This window comes from Penicillium hispanicum (assembly GCF_028827665.1).
Source record: "Penicillium hispanicum strain IBT 35686 chromosome Unknown utg000003l_segment0_segment0, whole genome shotgun sequence".
Classification (NCBI taxonomy): Eukaryota; Fungi; Ascomycota; class Eurotiomycetes; order Eurotiales; family Aspergillaceae; genus Penicillium; species Penicillium hispanicum.
The window spans coordinates 2770452-2793254 of record NW_026623195.1 but is presented as its reverse complement, the minus strand read 5'-3'; the positions used below and the strand labels follow the sequence as shown (position 1 = coordinate 2793254).

At 53.4% G+C, this 22803-nt stretch overlaps 2 protein-coding genes across 2 annotated transcripts; one reads left to right on the top strand and one right to left on the bottom strand.

The window, feature by feature from the left end:
• Positions 1-403: 403 nt before the first annotated feature.
• On the bottom strand, positions 404-19021 carry nrps1 (uncharacterized protein; the record flags this gene model as incomplete). Its single annotated transcript, XM_056942659.1, has 8 exons — positions 404-3094; positions 3156-4771; positions 4826-5486; positions 5541-5923; positions 5987-17585; positions 17642-17944; positions 18009-18425; positions 18515-19021. The coding sequence occupies 8 exons, from the start codon at positions 19019-19021 to the stop codon at positions 404-406; spliced, it is 18177 nt and encodes a 6058-aa protein (XP_056802542.1).
• A 2830-nt stretch (positions 19022-21851) lies between these two features.
• N7459_003474 (uncharacterized protein) lies at positions 21852-22703 on the top strand (the record flags this gene model as incomplete). Its single annotated transcript, XM_056942658.1, has 4 exons — positions 21852-21893; positions 21951-21977; positions 22132-22467; positions 22518-22703. 4 exons carry the CDS (start codon positions 21852-21854, stop codon positions 22701-22703), a joined length of 591 nt encoding a protein of 196 aa, XP_056802541.1.
• Positions 22704-22803: the final 100 nt, after the last annotated feature.

Below are 22803 nucleotides of genomic sequence, written 5' to 3'. Positions count from 1 at the left end.
GAAGTTGAAGGAGACACAGGCAACGAGAGATAGACGCAGCAGAACGAAGGAAAGAAGAGAGAACAGGAAAGCGAAAGGCCGACATCAGATCTGTCTGTCCAGATCCATGCCCATAAACATATAAATACAAAGGAGACATGAGAGAGGGAGAAAAATAAATGCACGGAGAACGAAAGATGAAGGAATAAGATGTAGATAGCCAACGATAGACTCCATTTCCAATGCGTGTAGCGAGCCCCCAAGACACAAGACATTTTTTTTCTTTTCTTTTTTTGGCTTCCGGTTTTTTTTGATTTTTTTTTTTCATTTCCATTTTTGCATTCCCCTTTTTGTGTGGTTGCTTGGTATTGTCCTGGGATCTTGCGTCCTCGATGTGGAGTGCACTGCACCAGCCAACCGAGCATCAAGCACGGCTGGACACCATGTTGTTTCGTCGAGTAAGCTTGCGGGCAAGCGTCACAGCCTTCTCCCACGGCTTCTTCTTCTCAACAGGAGGAGGTGCCGTAAGGTCAGGCGAAACAGCACCACTGGCGAATTCAGGTGGGTAGTCTTCCTGCTGCTTTGCATTGTGCAAAGCAAGGACAGCCATCTGGCCCAAGAATGACGGGTGCTCAAGCAGATCTTCCAGGCGGACCTTGAGGCCTTCTTGCTCGAGCAGCCAGGTAAGTTGCGCCATGTTGAAGATGTCACCGCCAAGGTCGAAGAAAGAAGAGTCAAGTTGGAAGGGGGTTGGCGGCATCGGCTTCTCGCCACTGTCTGAGACGGGTTGGACATTTGAGATGCGACTGGGGAGAACCTGGTGCCACGAGCGAGACAGAATGTCGGAGTGGACGAGAAGCTCTGCGATGGAGCGGGATTTCAGGTGGGCGCTGAGGAAGTGTTCGTCTGTTGTGCGAGGCAAGTCATCGACAACCTGGGGCGGCAGAGAGCACAGCATGCTTGGAGAGGGTAGGGCAGTAGACGGATTGGCAACAAGTGACTCTGCGATTTCACAGACCATGTCGAGAATCTTTTCAGCAAAGTAGGGGAGAATAGGACCCTTCTCGGAGTAGCCAAGGGTAACACTGAGATTGCGTTCATCTGTTGGGCGTGAGACCATAGTCAGGTCCGCAAAGTTGTCATTGACGCCCGCGCCACCCATACGATACTTGGTGTTGTCAAGCTCCAGAGATCCTTCGTAGTCGACATTCTGGTGGAAGACGGAGGTGGTAAAGTAGGTCCACGCGGGCCAGTCAGTGCACTGCTTGATGATTTCCCGGAATCCAAGCGACTCATAGGGCATGTTGGAGACTTGCTGGTCCTGGAGGAAACGGAACAGGTCCAGAGCAGTCCATTTCTCATCAAATCGGACCCGGACAGGAACCACATTGACACAAGGACCAACAGTATTTTCGATGCCTGGGACCGTAGCATTCCGACCGCTGATTGTGAGGCCGAAGACCACGTCAGACTGAGCAGACAGCTTGGCAAGAGTAATAGCCCAGGCAGCCTGCATCACAGTAGCGACAGTGACATTTCCGAGGGCAGTTGGTGGGATCTCAATGGTCTTGCGGATCTCAGTGAAAGCGCCGATGTTCTGGAACATCGAAGTTCCCTTTCTGCGAACAACCTGGGTCATTTGTGAGCCCCTTAGAAGGTTGGACCAGTGGCTGTAGTGATCAGGGCCGATTGTTCCAGGCAGTTGGCGAAGATAGCTGGCGTAAGGAGTCACTGGAGGGAGCGGGCTGCCCTCGTACCCAAGCTTGATTGCGGACATGATCTTTGACAGACACACTCCATCGTACTGAGTATGAGACAGACGGATCATGATGCGGTGCTGGTCGCTCTCCTTCTTCTTGACAACGTAGAACTGCACATACTGCTCACCCTCTCGCGGTCCATATTCACGGTCGCGCTGCTGTAGAGTCATCGTAAACTCATCGAGAGGGCGGTCTGTCTCATACACAAAGATACTGGGACGAATCTTGCGTAGGACGACCTGGAAGAACTGGTCATGGAAGCAGACAAACACGGTGCGCAGAATGTCAAATGCGTCGACCACCTTCAAGCAGCTTTCACGAAGACGTCTCAGGTCAAGCGTACCATTTCCTTCAAGGAAGAAGTAGTTGAGCATCCATCGTGACTTGAAGAGCGTCGCAGTCAGCGACATGGCCTGGAAGTCAGTAACGGGGAGCACATCCGCGATGCCACCCTTGAAAACACCAATCTTGGGGCAGATACCGCTCTGCAACGAAGCGTCATCCACAGCCTTGTTGGGCTTAAGGACAGTGATGCTCTCCGAAGATGGAGTTGGTGCGAGCGTGGTCGGAGTGCTATTTTCAAACCCATCGACATCCTTGTGGGAAGTTTGAAGATCCACGTTGAGTTTCTGCTGCGTCACATTGGCAGCGCGCACAGTGGCAAGCATGTTCTCGAAGACGGGATTGTTGAACACATCCGCAACGGTGAGAACGAGGCCCTCCTCACGAGCAGCACTGACCATCTTCATGGCGGTGATACTGTCACCACCAAGCTTGAAAAAGCTGTCCTGGTGTCTGACCACGTTAGGTGACAGACCCAGCGCCGTACTCCAGAGATTCCAGAGTTTTCTCTCCACGTCGGCAGACACCCCCTCCTCACTCGATCGTGAGGTTGCCGAACAGACACCCGAATCATCCGCTCCTCCTTGGATTCCATCCAATGGGTAAGGCGAATTGGCACCGTCGACAGAATTGTCGTAGCCAGCGAGGCTGTCTGTCTGCACGCCCGGCACCATGAGCTTACCTTCCCTCAACAACTGTCCAATTATCTCATGTACACGATCATCAACAATCTTTTCGATGGCAGCACCATCAATATTCTCCAGCCCAGGCTTGGCCTTCTCATTGAAGGTGACCTGGGCGTTATCCCATTCCGATGATTGCTCCTTCTGACCCTTTCCGACAAATTCCAAGGAAGAAACCAAAGCGGCTGGAGATTCGATGAAGCTATTGAAAACGTTTGAAATGGCATCCACGAGACTTTGAGCCTGCTCGTCGGAGACAACGTCGTTCCAGTACCGCAGCATAATGCCCTCATGGCCCCGAGAAGTATCGACATTGACAGTGACGGCGTACTGTACGATATGGTCAGTGATCTGCTGATATGAAGGGTAGAACTATAAATGAGATTCCTACCTCACTAGGATCGTGGGCATGTTGCAAGTGAAAGGACAGCCCCTTCTCTTTGGAGCCGCCTGCAACGCCATGATTCTGGATTGAAAGGGTCGTGTTAAACAAGGAACGGCCCTGCCACCCGAGCTCATGCTGAATGCTGGCAAGGGAGCAGCTTTGGTGAGGAATACTGCTAATGTAGTCTTCATTGACATGTTTGGAAACTTCGGCCAGGGTCTGCTGAGAAGAGAATTGGACTCTGCAGCAGAGCATGTTGATAAAAATGCCGACCATATCTTGGATTCCGTTGACAGGCGCATCGCGACCAGCAGATAAATAGCCAAAGCAAACGTCATCGGATCCAGTGAATTGTCGAAGGACGATGGCCCAGGCGGATAAGGTGAGGTTGGCCAATGTAACTGAGTTGTGCTCACAGAAGCTGAGAAGATCGTCATAGCGTTGGAAGTTCATCAAAACACCCTTAAGCTCGCGCTGGGTCTGGAATGTGGCACTGGGAATGAGGTGGCAAGGTTTAACACCGCCAAGATATTGCTTCCAATGATCAAGGGCCTTGCCCTGACTTTGAGTCCTGATGAACTTGATGTAATCGCTGAAACGCGGCCCATCGCCTTCGGGCAAGCGACGATCATAGGCCATTGCCAGGTCACGCAGCAGAACGTCAACACCACCACCATCGATGATAGCATGATTAATCTCAAGTTTGACGAAGACGCGTCCACTGGTGGTCTTGCATACGGTCAATTGGTGGGATAGCTTGGCTGGTCGCGTGGAGTTGAGATCCCGAAGAGAGACGTCGGCCAGTTTCTCTTCAACTTGAGATTCAGCACATTCGACCCGGAGCACGTTGTCGGCGAGTTTCTTGAATACCAGCTGGTCAAATGATCCACCGCTGTAATTGCTGTCGATGAACACGGTTCGAAGAACTGGATGACGTTGGACGATAACCTGCCATGATCGTGCAAGTCTCTCGGGATCAACCTTGCCCGTTCGCGCGTCTTTGACTTCAAACAGTGTATGGAACATGTAGGCACTGGGGTCACGAAGTTGGCTGAGCAGAAGACCTTCTTGCATTGGGGAGCAAGGGTAAATGTCCTCAACCTCGGTCTTGCTGCGGATTCCAAGCTTGCGGAAAGCTGTGTTGGTCATCGTCTTCAGGCCGTTATAGTTAATTGGCAGTAGAGGGTAGTCACTGAGAGTGGGCTCAGGATGAGCCGTCTTCAAGGCAGAGACGTCCTTCTCCAGGGTTTGCTTGCACTGCAAGATCCAGCGGCGGATCTGACCTTCGCGTTGCATCTTGCGATTGTAGGTGAATGCAACATTGAGACGCTCCTTGATAACAATGGCAGAGACCTCGAACAGCGCAAAGCGGGCAGTCTCTGGACCCATGTCGCCAGCGACAGTGAAGTCTGAACTGTCAAATACGTTGCCTTGGTGTTGGAACAATGAGTCGGCGCGCTCCAGTTGCTGGAGTCGGCCGAGATAGTTAAATAAGACCTCGAGGGGGACATGGAAATTCTCAGCATCGGACTGAAGAAGGCTCTTAGCAAAGTAAGGGCGGCCATTGTCGGCAATCTTGCGACGCGTATCCTTGACACGCTTGATTGTGTCCATGATTCCACCTATTGCAAATTAGTCCTGGTTGTCAACAAACCGAGCGTTTAGTTGTTACTCACCTTCCGCACCCTCGGCGAGTAGAGGCGCCATAGTTGTGAACCAGCCGACCGTTCTCGAAAGGTCAATGCTGGCATCCCAAGGCTCCCGACCGTGGCCTTCATTGTAAACAGTCGGTACCTTGCGATCGGGGAATGTCCGACGGAAAGAATAAACGATAGAGGCAAGGAGGACATCAACTGTATCCGTATTCAGAACGTCATGACAGCCATCCAGAATGTACTTGGTGATCTCCTCGTTCAAGGTAAAAGACTCCATCTTGATGTCGCCATACAGGTTGGGTGAGTCATTCATACCCCAGTAGTGCAAATTGGGCTGTTCGGGAGTAAAGGGCAAGGTGATGGACAGATCCACAGTTTTGGCTCGCTCCAACTGCATGGCACACCAGGTCTGGAAAGAGAGTGCCTTCTCATCGGAGAGGGAGCCAGAGAGAACCAGCTCTTCCAGATCAGACAGAATGATGCGCCAGGAGACCATGTCAACGCACAGATGGTGAGCAACTAGGAATAAGACCTGGCCACCAGTGCGAAGGTTAAACAGATCGGCAGCGAAGATGGGGCCATTCAGTGGATCGAGACAAGACTGGCTCTCGGCCATCTTGGGCACCATGGCGCGTGTATCGCTGACTGAGTGCACTCGGAATCGGTACGACTCATCAACCTCCTGTTCACAAATGTTAGCAAGCTTTATAAGTCCGGGAAGGACGGATAAACGCACAGCTGAAGCTTTCTGCTGCCAAATTCCGCTGCTGTCCTTACTGAAGCGAGCCCGGAACATCGGGTGCTGAGTAGTGACAGCCTTGATGGCACGTCGCAAAACCTCGCCTTCAACCCGGCGCGAAATGCGAACGGTGATGCTCTGGTTGAACCGTGCTGCGCCCTTGAATGATGTAGAGCAGTGCATGTAAAGCTTCTGGACAGGAGAAAGGCCGAAACCCTGTCCAGTCTTCTCTTCGCGATGAGCGACGACTGGAGCCTTGGAACTAGCAGTTTGAGCCAGTTCCTTGACAGATCGGCTCTGAAGGATGTCGTTGAGAGTCACGACAAGACCCTGTTTCCGGGCCCGGGAGATCACGGCCATGCCAGTGATACTATCGCCGCCTGGTCGAATTTGTTAGCATCGCGCCACCTTTGGACTGGAACTAGGTTTCATTGTAAACTCACCCAAGCTGACGAAAGACCGGTCGACATTGACCTTCTGCAATGACACGTTCAATACCTGCGAGAAGATCTCCCTGATGATGGCAAGCGAGCCATCCTTCTCTTGTTCCTGCGGCTTCTCGCTGGGACCGCGCTTCATTTGGTCGTAGTCCTGCATGATGCGCTCGTAAGAGCCATCATCGATGTTCTCAAGCCAGGCAGTGATCTTCTTGCGATCTAGCTTGCCAGAAACTAGCATAGGAAGTTTCTTGATCAAGGCCCACGTCTGGGGGACCATGTACACCGGAAGTTGGCCTTCAAGACTCTTCTGAACTTCAATCAAGCCATTCAGACCGGTTTTCTCGAGGTCCTCCTGATCAACAAGCTCGCAAGGCTTGTCCGAAATCAGTTTGTTATCAGCAGAGATCTTGTTAAGGGACATGACAGTAACAAGACGCTGCTTGAGGGGTCCTGTCTTGGGCAGAATGACAACGGCGTGGCGAACAAGCGGGTTGCCATGGATTCGATGCTCGATTTCACCGAGTTCCATCCTCTGGCCATGCAACTTGACTTGGTGATCCTTGCGACTGATATACTCAACGGAGCCATCGGGGTTGTAGTAGCAGAGATCGCCGGTTTTGTAGATTCTCCGCGGGTAGGGAAGACGAGATTCGAAATCCTTGGCCCACGCAGGATTGTTAACGAAAGCCTCAGCATTCTTCTCGGGGTTCTTGAGATACTCGCGGGCCAATGACAGACCCTCTAGAGCCAGTTCTCCGACGGCACCGAGAGGAGCCAAGCGGTGGTGGTTGTCTGGATCGACAATCCAAGTGAGGGTGCTGGGAATGCCGTATCCGATACGGCCGGGATCCCTGGTTGCGGCCACGTTGGTGTCCATGACAGCAAAGACGCAGGTCTCCGTGGGACCATAGCCATTCATGAATTTCACAGCATTCGCCCACTTGCTGATGACCTCGTTGGACAACTTCTCACCACCGCAAACCATAATCTTCAAGCAGGGAACAGATGCTGGCTCAATGATGCTGGCAATGGAAGGCGTGAGGAAAGTCCAGTTGACTTGCATGCGTCGGATGGCACCGGAGACATCATTGAGACGTTCATCCTCACTGGGAACACATATACAACCACCAACCATCAGGATAGCCAGAGTTTCCATGATAGCCGCATCGAAAGTAAGAGACGCGAACTGGAACACCCTGGAAGTTGCGTCCATTTCGGTCATTGGGGCAAATGACATGATGCTGCTCACAACATTTCGGTGCTCGACAATGATTCCCTTGGCACGGCCAGTACTTCCGGAAGTGAAAAGGGCGTAAGCCATGTTGGCAGGGGTCACTTGGGTGTGAAGTCGGGCAGGGGCGTTGAGTGAGCCGTAGGCCTTCAAAGTCTCCCGGCTGATGGGAATGACAGTCTTGACAACCCTGGTATACCGGTTGGTATAGTTAGGTGTGCACAAAATCATGTTGGCACCAACATCTGCCAGGATCTCTTCGTGGCGGGAGGTTGGGTGATGAGGGTCAAGTGGAACATAAGCACCGCCTGCGATCAACACACTGATCAAAGTCACCATCGCCCAGGCAGACTTGTCCAAGCACACAGGAACGAAAACCTCAGGTCCAACACCGCGAGACACAAGGTAGTTGGCGAATGACGATGCGAGGTCCCAGAACTCACTGTATGTAAGATCACCGTCCCAAGCGCAAACGGCAGGGGCGTTCGGCGTCTCCTTTGTCTTCTCATGGATGAATTCGTGAACGCATCTTTCAATGGCAAGAGGAGTCCGCTTGTTCCAGTCCGACAGAATAGTCTTGTCTTCGGGACTCGCCATCTCCAGGTCCGTGATCTTCCCGGAACTTGCCTTTGGAATCGACATCAGCTGCTTCAGGACATGGGCGAACTGTTCAGCCAGGCGCTTCGTCTGCCACCCACTGATGACAAGCTCGTCGTGGTGCGCAGTGAAGGAAATGCTTGTCTTCGAAATACCACATTCCAGAACAAGAGGGTGAGTAAAGAAGTCCTCGCTGGTCTCACGCTTCTCATCAATCCAAATCTTCTCGTTCAGTTGACCCTCACTCGGCTGAATCACCAGGAGGTTCTGGAAGTTGCAAGCAGAAGATGTATCATTGTTGAGCTGACGGATTCGCTGCAAGCCCGAGTGGAGATGGGGGATCATATCAGTGGTGGACTGATGAATTTTCTCCAGGTACTGTGCGATGCACATGTCACTGTCGACATGGATTCTTGTCGGGACAGTTGTCAGGACAGGACCGGCGATATCACCGACTCCCGGGAGATCAATGTTACGGCCGGATAGCGTTTCACCGAAGCACACATCTCCGGAACCAGTATGAGCGGCGACCACAATCGCCCAAGCGGCACGCAGAAGCACAGGCAAAGTGAAGTCGATGCTGTTGGCGGGCCGCGAGATGTCCATACGATGGTGTTGTGTGTTGCCCGCGCGAACTGCATCGGGGACTGAGTTCTTGTTGTGAGGGAATGGTGTGCTTGACATGTCGGCAAGGTAGGTCTTCCAGAAAGTGTCGGATTCGTTCATATCTTTCTTGCTCAGGTACTCAATGAAGAGGTTGTAGGCAGTACCAGGCTGCTTGTCCTGGACAGCATTGTAGTTTTCTTCAAACGTCCGGAAGACAAGTGGGATGCTCCATCCATCGTAGAGGGCATGGTGAACGGACCACACAAAGTAGGTAGAAGACGAGCCTCGGGGCTGAACAATGGCATATCCAGTAAGAGGGGCACCATTGTGCTTCGGCAGTTCAAGAGTGTCGTTGGGAAGTTGACCGAAAGACTCCGCGTGGGCCCAGGAAATTGGATCTTCCTTGAGCACAACTTGGGCGAAGTTCATACCCTCGGTGTGGACAATGCGAGTTCGAAGTATGTCCAGGTCCGCGACGGTCTGGTCCCAGGCAGCTTTGAAGCGATTGAGGTCCGCGCCAGCAGCAAGACGGAATGCCGGCTGGGCAACATAAGCACCGTGGTGCTTGACGGACAGTGTTAAAAGGCCTTCCTGAACAGCACTGCATGGATACACGTCCGCGATCCTCTCTCGCGAAACAGTACAGTTCTCAATGATTTCCTCAATAACTTCCTCTCGATTGACTGAGGAGGGAATGAGAGAGAAAGGCTCCACGGTGACTTTCTTTGGGAGAGGCGTAGCGGAAGAAGATGAGCAGCTTCTCGCCATGTCAATTAGGACCGGAGCCTTGAAGATTGTTGCAACATTGAGCGAGATACCCTGTGCCTGAGCAGCTCCAACGAGGTTCATGGCTGAGAAAGAGTCACCACCAAGCGCGAAGAAGCTGTCCTCGTTCGTAACTGAGCCAGACTCAAGATCCAAAGTCTTCTCCCAGAGAACTCGCAGCTTCGCTTCAACCCCATCTGACGAGGCATCTGCCTTCTTTTCTCCGGTGTTAAAGGTTATGTAGGACTTGAGCGTGTCTTTGGACAGAGTCTGGACCATGGCGCGGAGGCGCCTCCGGTCAATTTTGGCAGAGGAAGTAAAAGGCAAGTTGCGGAGAGGGAAGAACAGACGGGGCATCATGCTCTGTGGGAGAAGGTCTGGCAACGAGCTCTTCAGTTTCTGAATCATGTCCGTGTTGGACACTGAGATGGGCAAAAGAAGGGGATCGGCTCCAGGGATGGTTGGGATAAATTGATCATTGCTACCACCCTGGGATTCCTGATCGTGAACCGTGAAGAAGGCAGCCAAGCCCTTTGCCACCGTACGTTCCTCAGGAACAACCACGTCAACCGCCACTTGGCATCCCTCTGGCAGGCAACGGAGGCATTGGTGCTCGATCTCCTCGAGTTCGATGCGTTGGCCGTTGAACTTGATTTGGGTGTCCTTCCGGGAGATGAAAGCAAGGGTACCGTCACTGTTATACCGCACAAGATCACCAGTGCGATACATGCGGTCGTTTCGCTTGAAAACTCCGAGCAAGCCGCGATGGTGGGACCACAGAGGATCTTCAACGAAGGCGGCTCGGGTTTTCTCCGGGTTTCCAAGATACTCTCGTGCAATGTTGCTTCCCTCCAGCAACATTTCCCCAACAGCTCCAACTGGAAGAATTCGGTTATAGTCGTTAGGGTCAACGATCCACACTCTGCAGTTAGCAGCAAGTCCAATGGAGGTAGGGTCATCGTTGACGCGATTTCCATCCCAATCAACCTTGACACCAACTGTGGCAACAACTGTAGCTTCGGAGGGACCGTAGGCATTGATGACGAACCTATCAGCCCAGCGGTCAATGTGGTTGGCGGGCATCTTTTCACCGCCAGTGATGATAGTTTTCAGGGTCGGGACGGTCTTGGGTTCCAGTGTGTTGACAATGGCCGGAGGGGATGCCATGTAATTGGCTTCCATGCGGCGGATGGCACCTCCCAAGTTGTTCATGCGCTCCTCCTCGCTGGGGACACAAACACAGCCACCCGTCATCAGGGTCATCATTATCTCCAAAACGCTGACGTCGAAGGTATAGTTGGAGAACTGAAGAGCACGGGTTCCCGAATTCATGTGTAGGGCATCAGTCATTGCAATGGCGGTCGTACTGAGAGCAAGATGTTCGACGACGGTGGCCTTGGGCTTTCCTGTTGTACCAGAAGTAAAAATGGCGTAGGCCGCATTGAACGGCGTAGGCCGGATACCAGGCAGAGAGAGGGGGGATTCGGGAAGCTGAGAAATGGAGTTCTGGGACACAGCGAATGCCTTCTTGCACAGTTTTGACATCTTGAAGTGGAGGATAGGTGAGCAAAGAACCAGATCGGCGCCAATTTCCTCAATCAGCATTTGTAGGCGGGAGTCGGGGTGGGAAGGATCGATTGAAACAAAAGCACCGCCCGCCTTCAAAATGGCCAGCTGAGCGACGATAGCCCATGCGGACTTCTCAAAACATAGAACAACGAAGACTTCCGGCTTCACTCCCATGCTGGTCAGGTAGCGACCCAGGCGGCTGGAGACAATTTCCAGCTGGCCGTACGTGAAGTTCTTGTCCCATGAGCATATTGCCTCTGCACGGGGGTGAAGAAGGGCCTGCTGCTGGATGAGATCGTCGGCACATTTCTCTACACGAGGAGGCATGACGGCATTCCAGCTGCTGATCTGGCGAGCAGACCTTTCGGGGAAGAGGTCGATTTTGCCGATGGTTCGGTTGCGCGGATCAGACGCCATGATATCGTCGAGGATGTGATCGAACGTGTCAATGACATGGGTGATCTGGGTTGTGGAAAGCGTATCACGAGAGTAGTTGAAATGAATCGCCGCAACAGAGCTGGAGATCTCGGCGGCGACAGTTACCTTGTAGTCGCTGGGAGTGGTAGAGTCGCGTGATTCTCCCTGGGGGAGTGAGGAAGTCTTGCAATAGCTCATGAGCGTATTGAAAACACTGGCATCCTTGAAGCCAAGCTGGTGCTTGATGACAGCGAGATCAGCGAAGTTTCGTCTGCTCTTTTCCAAGTCGCTCTTAGCCTTCGCCATAGTCTCGTATATCTTGCGATCATTGCTAAGGAAAAAGCGAACGATAGATACAGACGCCACATCATCGAGCTTCGAGGAGAATCCAAAACAAACGTCATCGCAGCCGGTGTAGCAGCGAAGAACAAGACCCCAGGCAAGTTGAAGAAGAGTCTCCACGGAAGCACCCGACATCTTGCTGAAGGCGTGCAGCTTGTGGGTCTGTTTGTTTAGGGTACGAGTTGAGTACCCAGTTGCCTCCGGCTCCATGGCAATTGACGGGAAGTGGCAGGGCTCCAGATCAGCAAGATATTCTCTCCAGAAAGTCATGTTAGTTTCAGAAATCGATTTCCGGGAAACACGGTTAGCAGATTTTGTCCCAGTCCAGCCCTTTATCTCGAAAGACGCGACAGCAGCGCTGGGAAGGCTTTCAATCTCAGTCTTCAGAGCCTGGTAGTTAACTTTTCCGAAGGGAGTGAGGGGGAGTGCAGAGATGGGAATATAGATACTCGGAACCTTGCTCGCGGAAAGCTTGGTGCTCAAATCGGTGTGCAGACCAGCAATAATGGTCTTCAATTCAGGGGCAGACTTCTGGATGACCCGAGTGCCAAAAGTTACCTCTGGCCCTTCTGAAACACAAACAAACGCCGCGACTCGTCCAGATTGGTCAAAATCGCCAGGGAATGACATTGTGTCAACGACAGCCACCCGCTTGGAATTGAAGTGAGAGGCAATGCACTCCTGGGTCTCGACCTGACTGGAGCACTGACACGACTCATTTCGAGAGTTCTGTCTGCCAACAAAGACCATGGAGCCATCGGAGTTATAGCGAACCAAGTCACCAGTCTTGAAGAATCTCCTAGGCTGGGAGGAATGTTGATCAGAAGGATCCGAAAATTCGAGGAGCCAGTTGGGCTTCTCGAAGAAGTAGCCAGCAGTGCCTTCCTTATCAAGATATCCACGACCAAGAGCAGGGCCTTCAAGGACAAGTTCGCCAACGGCACCAATGGGGGCGAGAGCATGATGATTTGTGGGATCAACAACCCAAGAAACACAGCCAGTAGCCAATCCAATCATTCCCACGGGGCTTGCAGAGTCCATATATCCCTGGCAGGCTGCGTAGCCAGCTTCCGCTGAACCATAAACAGTGCGAAGCTGAAGGTCATCCGCCTGCCATTTCTCAAGAGTGTGGGCGGGAGCAAGCTCGCCTGCCATTCCAAGTGTTTTGAGGGCTGGGACGTCCTTTGGAGCCATGAAACTGGCAACGGTCGGAGTAATGCACGCGGCATTTACATGCAAAGCATTCATAGTTGATGGGAGAGTAGACGGCTGGGTGTCAGCGGGAATGCAGACACAGCCACCGCGAATGAAAGTTCCAAATGTCTCCAGCAGGAACAAGTCTGATGTGTGACCACCAAATTGGAGTGTGCGGGAAGCATCTGTGAGGTTCATACACGACGCAAAGCCACTAGCGCGGGTCATGACGGCCGTGTGCTCGAGGATGACAGCCCTTGGCCGGTTTGAAGTACCAGCCGTGAAGGCAATATAGGCCGGATCGGAGAATGACGCTGTCGAAAGTAGGGGTTCATCGTTCAGGTATTCCAGAAGTGATTCACTCACTGGAATCACATAAGGAACAGTCTCCTCCAGCACCTGGGCTTTTTCAGGCGAAGCAAGAGCCACTTGAACGGAGTTTTCGACGACCCATCTATCAATCAGCGTCATTGTCTTGGGGCTGTCGACAGGGATGCAGCCACCACCGGCCTTCATAATGGCCAGCATGGCGACAACGTTCCATACAGACTTCTCAAAGCAAATCGGGATCAAGTTGCCCGGTCCGACACCGAACGTCACAAGATAGCTAGCAAGCCGCGAGGAATACTGGTCCAGCTTAGAGTAGGTCAGGCTACCATCGCAAGCGGTCACAGCCAGACTATCAGGCTTCCTGACAGCCATGTCCTGGACAACCTGGTGGGCGCACTTCTCGATGGGCTTGGGAATGGTGCTGTTCCAAGACTGGATCTGAGTCTTATTGATTTGGCTCAAACTGTCGAGCTGCCGGATCTCGCTGTCTCCGTGTGTCAAGATACTCTCAAGATATTTCACATAAGTGTTGGCGACATTGCTGGCCTGGGCATCCGACAGGCTGGTGGTCCAGTAGTTTAGTTCGATGCGAGCCTTGGCATCCATGGCTTCGATGTTGATGAAAATTGGGAACTCGGCCGGGTCATGGATAGAACCAACTTCGACGCACTCGATATCACTGCTGACCGCGTCCTTTGCGCTTGGGAGACGGCGGTATGAGACACCCGAGTTGAACAAGTTAGCATCGGAGAGCTTCAAAGCATGCTGGATGTCAATTAAAGAAGTGTGGCGATGTGCCAAGCTGTCCATGTAGTCGTCCTGGATCTGCTTCAGCACGTCACTCAAAAGGGTACTTCCTGAGATCTTCATCCGGCAAATCATCAGGTTGATTACAGGTCCGACAACCCACTGCACACCATCGGCAGGAACATCGCGAAGAGAAGCCATGTAGCTGAAGCTGACATCGTCCCTGCCAGAAAAAAGCCGCAAGGTCATACCCCAGGCCGCATTGAACACGTTTGACAACGTTATGCCCTTCTTCTCGCATACAGTTTGCAGCTGGGTGAGAGACGTAAAGTTTACCGGAATGGAGCGGAGGTTCTTCTCCCCAGCGAGCTTGCCATCAGTCATAACTGGGAACAAACAAGGCTTCGCATCAGACAGATAGGACCGCCAGTATTCAATACTGGCCTGTTGTGGGGCGTCTTTGAGATAACTGATGTATTCCTTGAACAGGGGCTGGCGACTTTCTTCCAATCGACCAGCGTAGGCAAGCTGCAGGTCGCGCAGAATAATTGAGATGGAGTTGCCATCCATGGCAGCGTGACTCAACTCAAGCCGGCAGAAGAAACGTCCAGTAGTTGTGTGGCAGATGCTGAACCGGTAAGCAGGCTTCATTTCGCTGTAATCCTTTGGCTCCTGAGCGTCAAACACGGCAAAGACATCATCATCAACAACGTGTTCCAGCAGAACCGGAGTAGCATCGTGCTCCTTGAGTACCACTTGGCAGAATGGATCGCGCGGTGTGAGGTTCTCGACGAAAACAGTTCGTAACATCGCGTGGTGCGATACAACCCGCTTCCATGCTTCGACGAGCCGCTCAAGGTTCGGCGCAGTAGCACCTGTGCCCCGAACTTCGAAAGTATCGTGAACAGCGTAAAACGAGCTATCTCGCGTTCGACCCAGCAAGATACCCTGCTGCATCCGAGAGCAGGGATAAATGTCCTCAATCAGCTCTGGGGACTTGATGCCAATAGCTGGGAGCTTGTCCGTAACCAGCTTCTCTAAGCTGTCATAAGTCAAGGATAGCATAGGGAAGGAGCTGAGCGTCAGGCGAGGCGCCATCATAGTCAGCTGGTCGGAAATAGACACAAGTTCCTTCTGGCAGTTGAAAACCCAATCATGGATGCGGTTCTGGTGCTTCATAAACCTGTTAAAGGAGAATGTGAACCGAATCTTTCCCCCAGCAACGACGGCCGAGATCTCGAACAGGCCGAACCGAGGCGTGCTACGACCAAAGTCGGCAGCATCTCCACCCTGCCCAGCTTCGCCAGCCATCTGGTCCACGAGTCGAAAGAGGCCATCTTGACGCTGCAGATCACGGTGCTGGCCGACATAATTGAAAGAAATTTCGAAGGGATGAGGATGTTGGCTGCTCTTGGGTCCTTCAGGCAGGACGCGAGCGGCAAAATCTGCACGCCCGTTATCAGAGACCCGGCGGCGCAGATCCTTCACTTGGATCAATGTATCAATCGGGCTGTCGGCCTTGAAGCTTTCCGCAAAGATCGGGTGCAGGATAGTAAACCATCCTACAGTGTGGGAGATATCGATAGACGGGTCCCAGACCTCTCTGCCATGCCCTTCATTGTAGATAACAGGCAGAGACCGATCGGTAAAAGAACGACCGAATGAGTGAAGCATCGAAGCCAGGAAAATGTCAATTGGCTCAGTGTTTAGAGCCTTATGGCACTCCAATAGAATAGCGATAGTGTGGGCCTCGTCAATTTCGAATGATGCAACATCGACATCGCCATACGTTGTCTGGCTACTCTTGAGTCCCCAGTATCCGAAGTCAGGGGTGGGTAGCTCCTCAGTTGAGATTTTGCCTTCTTCGACGAGGGTCTGGCAGTGCTCTGCCTGCAAGCGACACCAGGTCTGGAAAGGGAGCGAGCCATTGTCGTTAGTCGACTTCTCCGGGTTCGTCACCAACTCTTCCAGGTCTTCGAGTATAATACGCCAAGAAACGATATCAACGACCAGGTGATGCGCCGTCATGGACAATACATCAAGTTTATCCTTGTTCTTGAACCGGAAGTAGTCAACCCCCAACAACGGGCCGGAGAAGCAGTTGATGGAAGATTGACTGTTGGCGACGTGGACTTTCACATCTTCCATGGTACCGACTGTGTGAGTGCGCCAGCGGTATGAGCCCTTCACATCATTTGTAATTCGTTGATTTCGTGCTGTTGCATGACCGGTATTCTCGAAGCGCGCGCGGAGCATGGAGTGGCGTGAGACAAGCGTTTCAAGGGCCGTCAGGAGTGTCCGTTCGTCCAGAGGCTTGCTCAAGCGTGTGACGATACCTTGGTTGAAGTGACCCTGACCCTCCTTCCGAACACCGAAGTGAAGGACCTGAATAGGAGAGAGTGAGAAAGGCTCATCCACTGTTTCCTGATAGGTAGTTAGATGCTCGATTGCCTTTGCGCGGGTCGCGAGGTCTCGGATAGATTTGCTACGCAGCATATCCTGGACGGAGAGACCGATGCCATACTTCTTGCACAGGCCAATGCAAGTCATGGCAGCAATCGAGTCACCGCCGAGAGCGAGGAAGCCCTCATCGAGCCTGACATAGTTCTGGGGAAGATTGAGTACACGGCTGTAGACGGCGGCCAGCGCCTCTTCAGTCTCGTTGGCTGGCTGAAACACCTCTGCTTCACCCAGAGCACCCAGTGATCCCTTCACAATATCGGGGTCAGCCTCCATGCTCATAACCCAGTTCGCAATGCCCTTTCGATCGAGTTTGCCGGACGGTAATAAAGGCAGAGCTTCGACACCCAACCAGACCGATGGGACCATGTAAGTGGGCAGGCGTGCTGACAGTCGCTCCCGGATACCTGGAACCAGCTTTTGCTTCTGCTCGGCAGAGATGAGTTGCAGGGACTCGACGTCGATTTCTGACTGTTTGACCACAGCGGAGGATATGATTGCGGCCAGCCGCCCTTTCGAAAAGCCCGACTTGGGGAAGAGAACAGAGCAATGCGTAACGTGCGGGTCTTTGCTTAATTGGTTTTCGATTTCACCTAGTTCAATCCGCTGGCCATGCACTTTGACTTGGGTGTCTTTGCGACCAACGTAGTTGAGGGAGCCCGAGTCCGAGTTGTACCTCACCAGATCGCCGGTCTTATAGAATCTGCGGTTCGTGCCTCCACCAGCATCAAATTTCGTCCAGAGCGGGTCGTAAATGAAAGATTCGTTCGTTTTCTGGGGGTTGTTCACGTAGCATCGGGCGAGCGAAGGGCCTTCGAGGAGAAGTTCACCAGGACAGCCGACTGGGACGAGCTCGTCGTGGTTTTCAGGGTTCACCAGCCATGTCCTGACGCCGACTGGCAGACCAATGTTCTTGCAGTCGGTGGTAGGTGTAACATTCGAGTTCAGCACGGACGCGACACTGGCCTCGGTTGGACCATAACCATTGACCAGTTTGATTTTGGACCACGTCGCCAGCTGGGACTGTGACATTGCCTCCCCGGCCAGAACCAGAGTTTTCAATCCGGGCACGCTGTCAATTTCAATAAAGCCGATGAATGACGGGGTAAAGCAAGCGTGGTCGACGCGCATCTCATTAATGGTGGACACGATGCCATTTAGCCGGGCCTCCTCGCTGGGAATGCAGACACACGCCCCGTGGATCAGCGGGGTTAATGACTCGGCCAGACTGGCGTCAAAAGTGTGTGCGGCGAACTGAAGCGCTCGCGACTCACGGAAGATCTGGAGCCCTGGTCCATGGACCATCGCACTCGACAGGAACGCGCGGTGCTCCAACAGGGTGCCCTGCACAGCGTTAGCCCTCGTGCTCCCCTCGACGGTCGCTGCATCGCAAAACATACCTTCGGCTCTCCCGTAGATCCGGATGTAAACAGCACATACGCCGCATTCTGGCTGGTGACACCCGATGCAAGATCGACGCCATCGGCAGGGGCCGACAAGCTATCCAAAGTGTCGTCGCACAGCGGAATTAAAGTCTCGACAATAGGCCGGAGGTAGTCAGCGCGGCTCTGCGAGCACAGCACAACCGAGGCCTTCACGGACTCGATCAGACGTTGCAGACGCGAGGTCGGGTGGGTTGGGTCCAATGGCACGAAAGCACCCCCGGCCTTCATCACGCCAAGCATTGCAACAATGTTCCATTTCTGCGGCCCGTTAGCGATCGTCCCGCTACACTTACCAGCACCGCGACACCCGCCCACGACTCACCGATTTATCGAAACACAGCGCCACGCGCGACTCGGGGCCAACGCCCTGCATGCGCAGGTGGCACGCGAGCTTGGATGCCAACTCGTCCAGCTCGCCAAATGTCAAAATTCCATCCCACGCGCACACGGCCTCCCGCCCCGGCCCACTGACTGCTTGATCATGGATAGCGTCGTGAATGCAGCGGTCGTAGAGCTGGGGAGTCTTAGAGTTCCATTTGCGGATACGCTGCCAGTCATTCTCCGAGAACAAATTAAGCTGGGTAATAGCGGTGCTCTCGGATGAAAGGACTTTGGCAACCATCTGCTCGAAGATGTTGGCAACACTCTTCATCTGCTCCCCAGACATGTCGCCGTTGCGCCATTCCAGGAAAATGTTGACTTCGCGACGCAGCACTTTCACATGGAGACGAACTTGGCACTGTGAGTGAATCAATGTTAGCGAAAAGAAAATTCAACGAAACAACATTCCGAGCTATACATCGGCATCGGACTGCATCGCCGACATACCTGGTCTGGGAGAGTGGTTGCCAGGATAGATTGAGAGGGCGAAGGCGAATTAGTCGCCTTGCGATATGTGCGCAGCATCAAGATGGTGTTGAACGGCAAGTAACCGTCGGAAGCGTCCTCCGGGCTCCCCGAACCATCGAGCTGTGATTCGGATGCATCGTTTCTCCAGACTTTATCTACAATTGCCTTGATGGAGTCATTCTCGTCGACTGCCAGTCGGACCGTCGACAAGTTGGCGACACTCGACCGCTGTACATGGTGTCGAGAGGGAACAGAGTCGCCGTCAATGTGCTGATAACCGAAGCAAATATCCTCGGTGCGGAGATAGTAATGCAAGACCAGGGCCCAAGTAGCCCGCAGAACGGACTCCAGACGTCCTTCGTGCCATGCGGTTAAGAGCATCGCATGGTAGGAAGGCGACAGTTTCGTCTTCATCGAAACCGGCCGTTTGGGCCCGTCGACCGCGGCGGCGAAGCGCGGGAGATAGCAGTGGGAGGATTGAGCCATGGTGACTTTCTAGAATCAAGTCGGGATTGCTGGGATTAGACGGTTAGGTATTCTTGGTCGTCGTGTGTCCTGCGCTTTCTGGGCGGGTCTTCTCTGCGTCTGGCAAGAGAAAAGAGGCAAAGGCTATGGACGCAAGTCCGGATGGAGATCGAAAGCGAGTGTGGGAGCGGACGTTGGATTAGGGCGTGGACGAAGCTAATTAGATGCCAGACGAGAAAGTCCACGGAATATCTTCACGCAGGAAGTAAAAACGCCCCGCGAGGTTGGATGGTCTCAGTGATTTTAAAAGAGCGGCGGGTTTATTTTTCCCAGCCCAAGCAACCAAATTACTTACGCCATCGGTCATCGGGACTAGAGGCTGCATAGGCCATGCTCCAGCTCGTTCGCGAACAGCGACTACGATGGGATTACCGTAATACGGCCGAGGACGACCAATGGCGCCCGCGGTGGGTGCTGGCCATTTCAGGATGCCCCATGTATCTTCCTTGCATGGGTTCGGATCTAGATGATGAAGGGTTGGAGACGCCACGGCACGGTGGAGCTGCTCCTTGACCCCTGTGGAACCGACTCAGACCTAGACACTCTTAGCCCTAGGCGTGAACGCGCAGACGGTGGAAATTCTCGCCAGCCCACCTTTTTAGGGGGGGAACTGGTTCTATAATCCTGCCCGAGATGTACATGCACTACCGGGTAGGAAGTCCCGAGCAAGTCAGTCTCCGAGTGCACAAAGATCGCGAATGCTCACTATGCAGGGGTATCATTCATACCCCGTTTGGAGCTACCAGCTATTGTACGCGCCTCGTGGGACTTTTTCCTTTTTTTTTCACTTTCTGATTTCTGCAAAGCTTTGAAGCGCCCATTTGACCTTGAATGTGACGTGCCATTTCTCTGTCACTTGGTCCGATCTACCTCCATCTGCCCGATCCAGACCCTGCAATGTGGTTTCGAACGTGGTTCAGCAAGGCGGACGCCAGGCTGTCAGAACCGTGAGCTTTCATTCGGGCCCGCGCCACCACGTCGGCGTGAACGCGGGATTTGCGTGCATTCCTCGGAAATTCCCTCATGGGGGAACTTGTCCGCTCGTCAGGTGGTGAGCTACTGCATCGGCGGCTGATCCCGATGCTGATGAATGCTGAGTCTGACTCTGATGCTCAAGCTGATGGAGATGACGAGATCGATGACCGTTGAACAGGCGGTGCTGGGAAGGGACTATCCCCGCAGAGCCAAACACCTGAATCACGATCCCCGGTGGAATATCTTCATCTCATCCAGAGCGCATGTAGGGTCTCCCGCCCCGCATCGATTGATCCACAGCAACTCTGCATAGATCTTGGACAATGACTACAAGTTACACCGACTAGACATGCCCAAGATGCACACATGGCAAAGCTCCACTCTGTACAGGGCGCAGCTCTTTGCTCAGGCTGTTCCGCGCCTGCGCTCGACCAGCAGCAGCGCGGTTGCAGTCTGTGCACTGCGCGCCGAGCTTCAGGCCCAGCAGCTTCAGCAAGGTTCGAGGGGGGTGGGACGAGTCGATGGTTCAGAGGATTTACCGCGCATCCAGGAACCTGCCCGCCCAATCGATCATCTCCACTTGCAGCGCTGGCAGTGATCGTAGTTACATCAGGGCTGTGCGATGACTCTCATTTTGGTCATGCTGTCTCGCATTGCTTCGTGTCCACTGACCGGTTGAGTAATGGCCACTGCAGTCTGCAAATGAGCGAATAGTGGGTGGGGAGCGGTGCAGTCGCTTAGAAGGGAAGAAAAGGTGAAAAAGGTCTTTCTGTCATGGCCCTTTCTGGCCGGTGCTATCCCATCCCTTGTGCCGTAAGAGCTGGAGAGAAACCACTCGATACCCGCTTGTCCAGTGCCCTCGAATCGGAAGACTGGTCGGGTAAGGTCGTCCCCGGTATTCGTCAGAGCAGATGACAGTGACAGTGACGGCGAGGCCGGCAAGAAATGCAATTGGTGAGGAGGCCAGTTTGAATAGTTCGGTGGAGGCCACATCCCTACAGTAGAGAGCAGCTGCGTGGTCCGAGGATTTGGCGAGAAGTGGAGTGTGGCGTCAACGCAGCAGAGGACGCCGCCCTGTGATGCGTCGCAGGCTTTACCCATTCGGGCCGACTGCAAGGGCACTAAAGGGAGGATCGCGGGTCGATCCGACGGGGGATCGACCTGTCGACCTATCAACCTCTGGAGGGTTCGCCGAGAACAACCGGTTGTGGCTGGAAGTCGCGGTGACTTGGACAGTTCAACTCTCCTTGCCCGTATCCGCTTCTCCTTCTCCCCCTTTTTCCGCCTTGCTATACATATCACAAAGTTTCTAACTATCTGATCTGAGCTCAATTCCAAAATCAATAGCAGCGAAATTCCAAAAAACAACAAAGAAAATAATAGTAATAATAAAAATGGAAAATCGAATGCTCCCCGATTGCACCGCCTGGATTGCAGCCTCGATTGCAACCTCGCTTAGTAGAATCTTCCTGTACTACTTTCCCTCGACACTCTTAGCGATGAAAAGGACAAAAAAGAAAAAGAAAAAGACAAGGCTGACTAGGAAATTTGGCTGCGACTGGTACTTTTTTTCTCCGTCCATGTGGCGATTGGTCCCTATACGAGAGTCACTTCCCTGTTTGACGCCTGACAGTTGGTGACTTGGTTTGTTTTCGGCCTTCCACATCGGGCCGATCACCCCTGAGAGCAAACAAACCTCCACGTTCTGGAACTTCGCATTGCGCACACTCGACGGTTGACGCTTTAACCTCATCCACAGAGGCGTCACACTAGCTCCGCGCCCGGGCCGGAAGGCCCCGTCTCAGAGTCAGCCACCATGCCAGTCAACGAAGAACGCCTGGACGACAGACCAGAGGGAGTGGGTAGAGAGGACGGGGGCAAACCGAGGCGGGCTAAAAGACTCTAACGATCCCAGCAATTTCGCGAACCACTCGGATTGCGTGTGAGCACAGTCTAAGCCAGCGCTAGACAGTCTAGTTCCCGAGACGGTTGGAGTCGGTGGATGATGAGCACTAGCGCCGTACTCGAGTCAGCACACTGGGCCCGCCGATGATCGCCCGCTATGCTGCGCACTGACAGGTCAACTAAGATCTCAGGCTCCCACATCCGATCTACAAGATCTGGCGGAGACGGGAGAAAAGGAGAAAAGAAACGAAAACGAAAGCCAAGGAGAGGAAGAGTCAAGTGCGATGATGCCTCGGTTGGACTCGCTATATGCGGTGCACCATGCGACGTGCTCACGGGGCCGCAATGGAGATTTGGAATTCGCGCAGCTCTTCCCTGCATCCTCTGGGGAAGGAGAAATGAAAGCCACATCCAGAGAAAGAAAAGAGAAAAAAAAAAACCAAAAGTACGACGACGCATCCACCACGGTCGTCACCCATCAACCACGCTGCTGTCGTAAAAACCGGCTCATCCTGGTCAACCTGCATGTACCTCGCTCGCCAGCTTCCTCATCAGGCGCTGCTGCTGTAGGTACCAGACCTCGAGTCATGGTGCTCCCACGCTGCGCGGTGCATGTCTCGCCATGTCAGTCACAATTGAAATGGAATCTGGTCAAATGTCCATCCGACGGGCTCGCCTGGTGGGCGCGTCGTCGAAGGAAGTTGCGCCGGGCGCCGATCAGCAAAGCAGAGCCGTTTGGGAGGGGCGTCTCGCCCGAAAATAGCCCTGGAGATAAAAACCGGCCCCTCGTCGGTGCCGGTGGAAAAGCAAATCCCAGACTTGACAGGTGGAGGCGGCAGTGGAGCCGATGGAGGCCGTCTGGA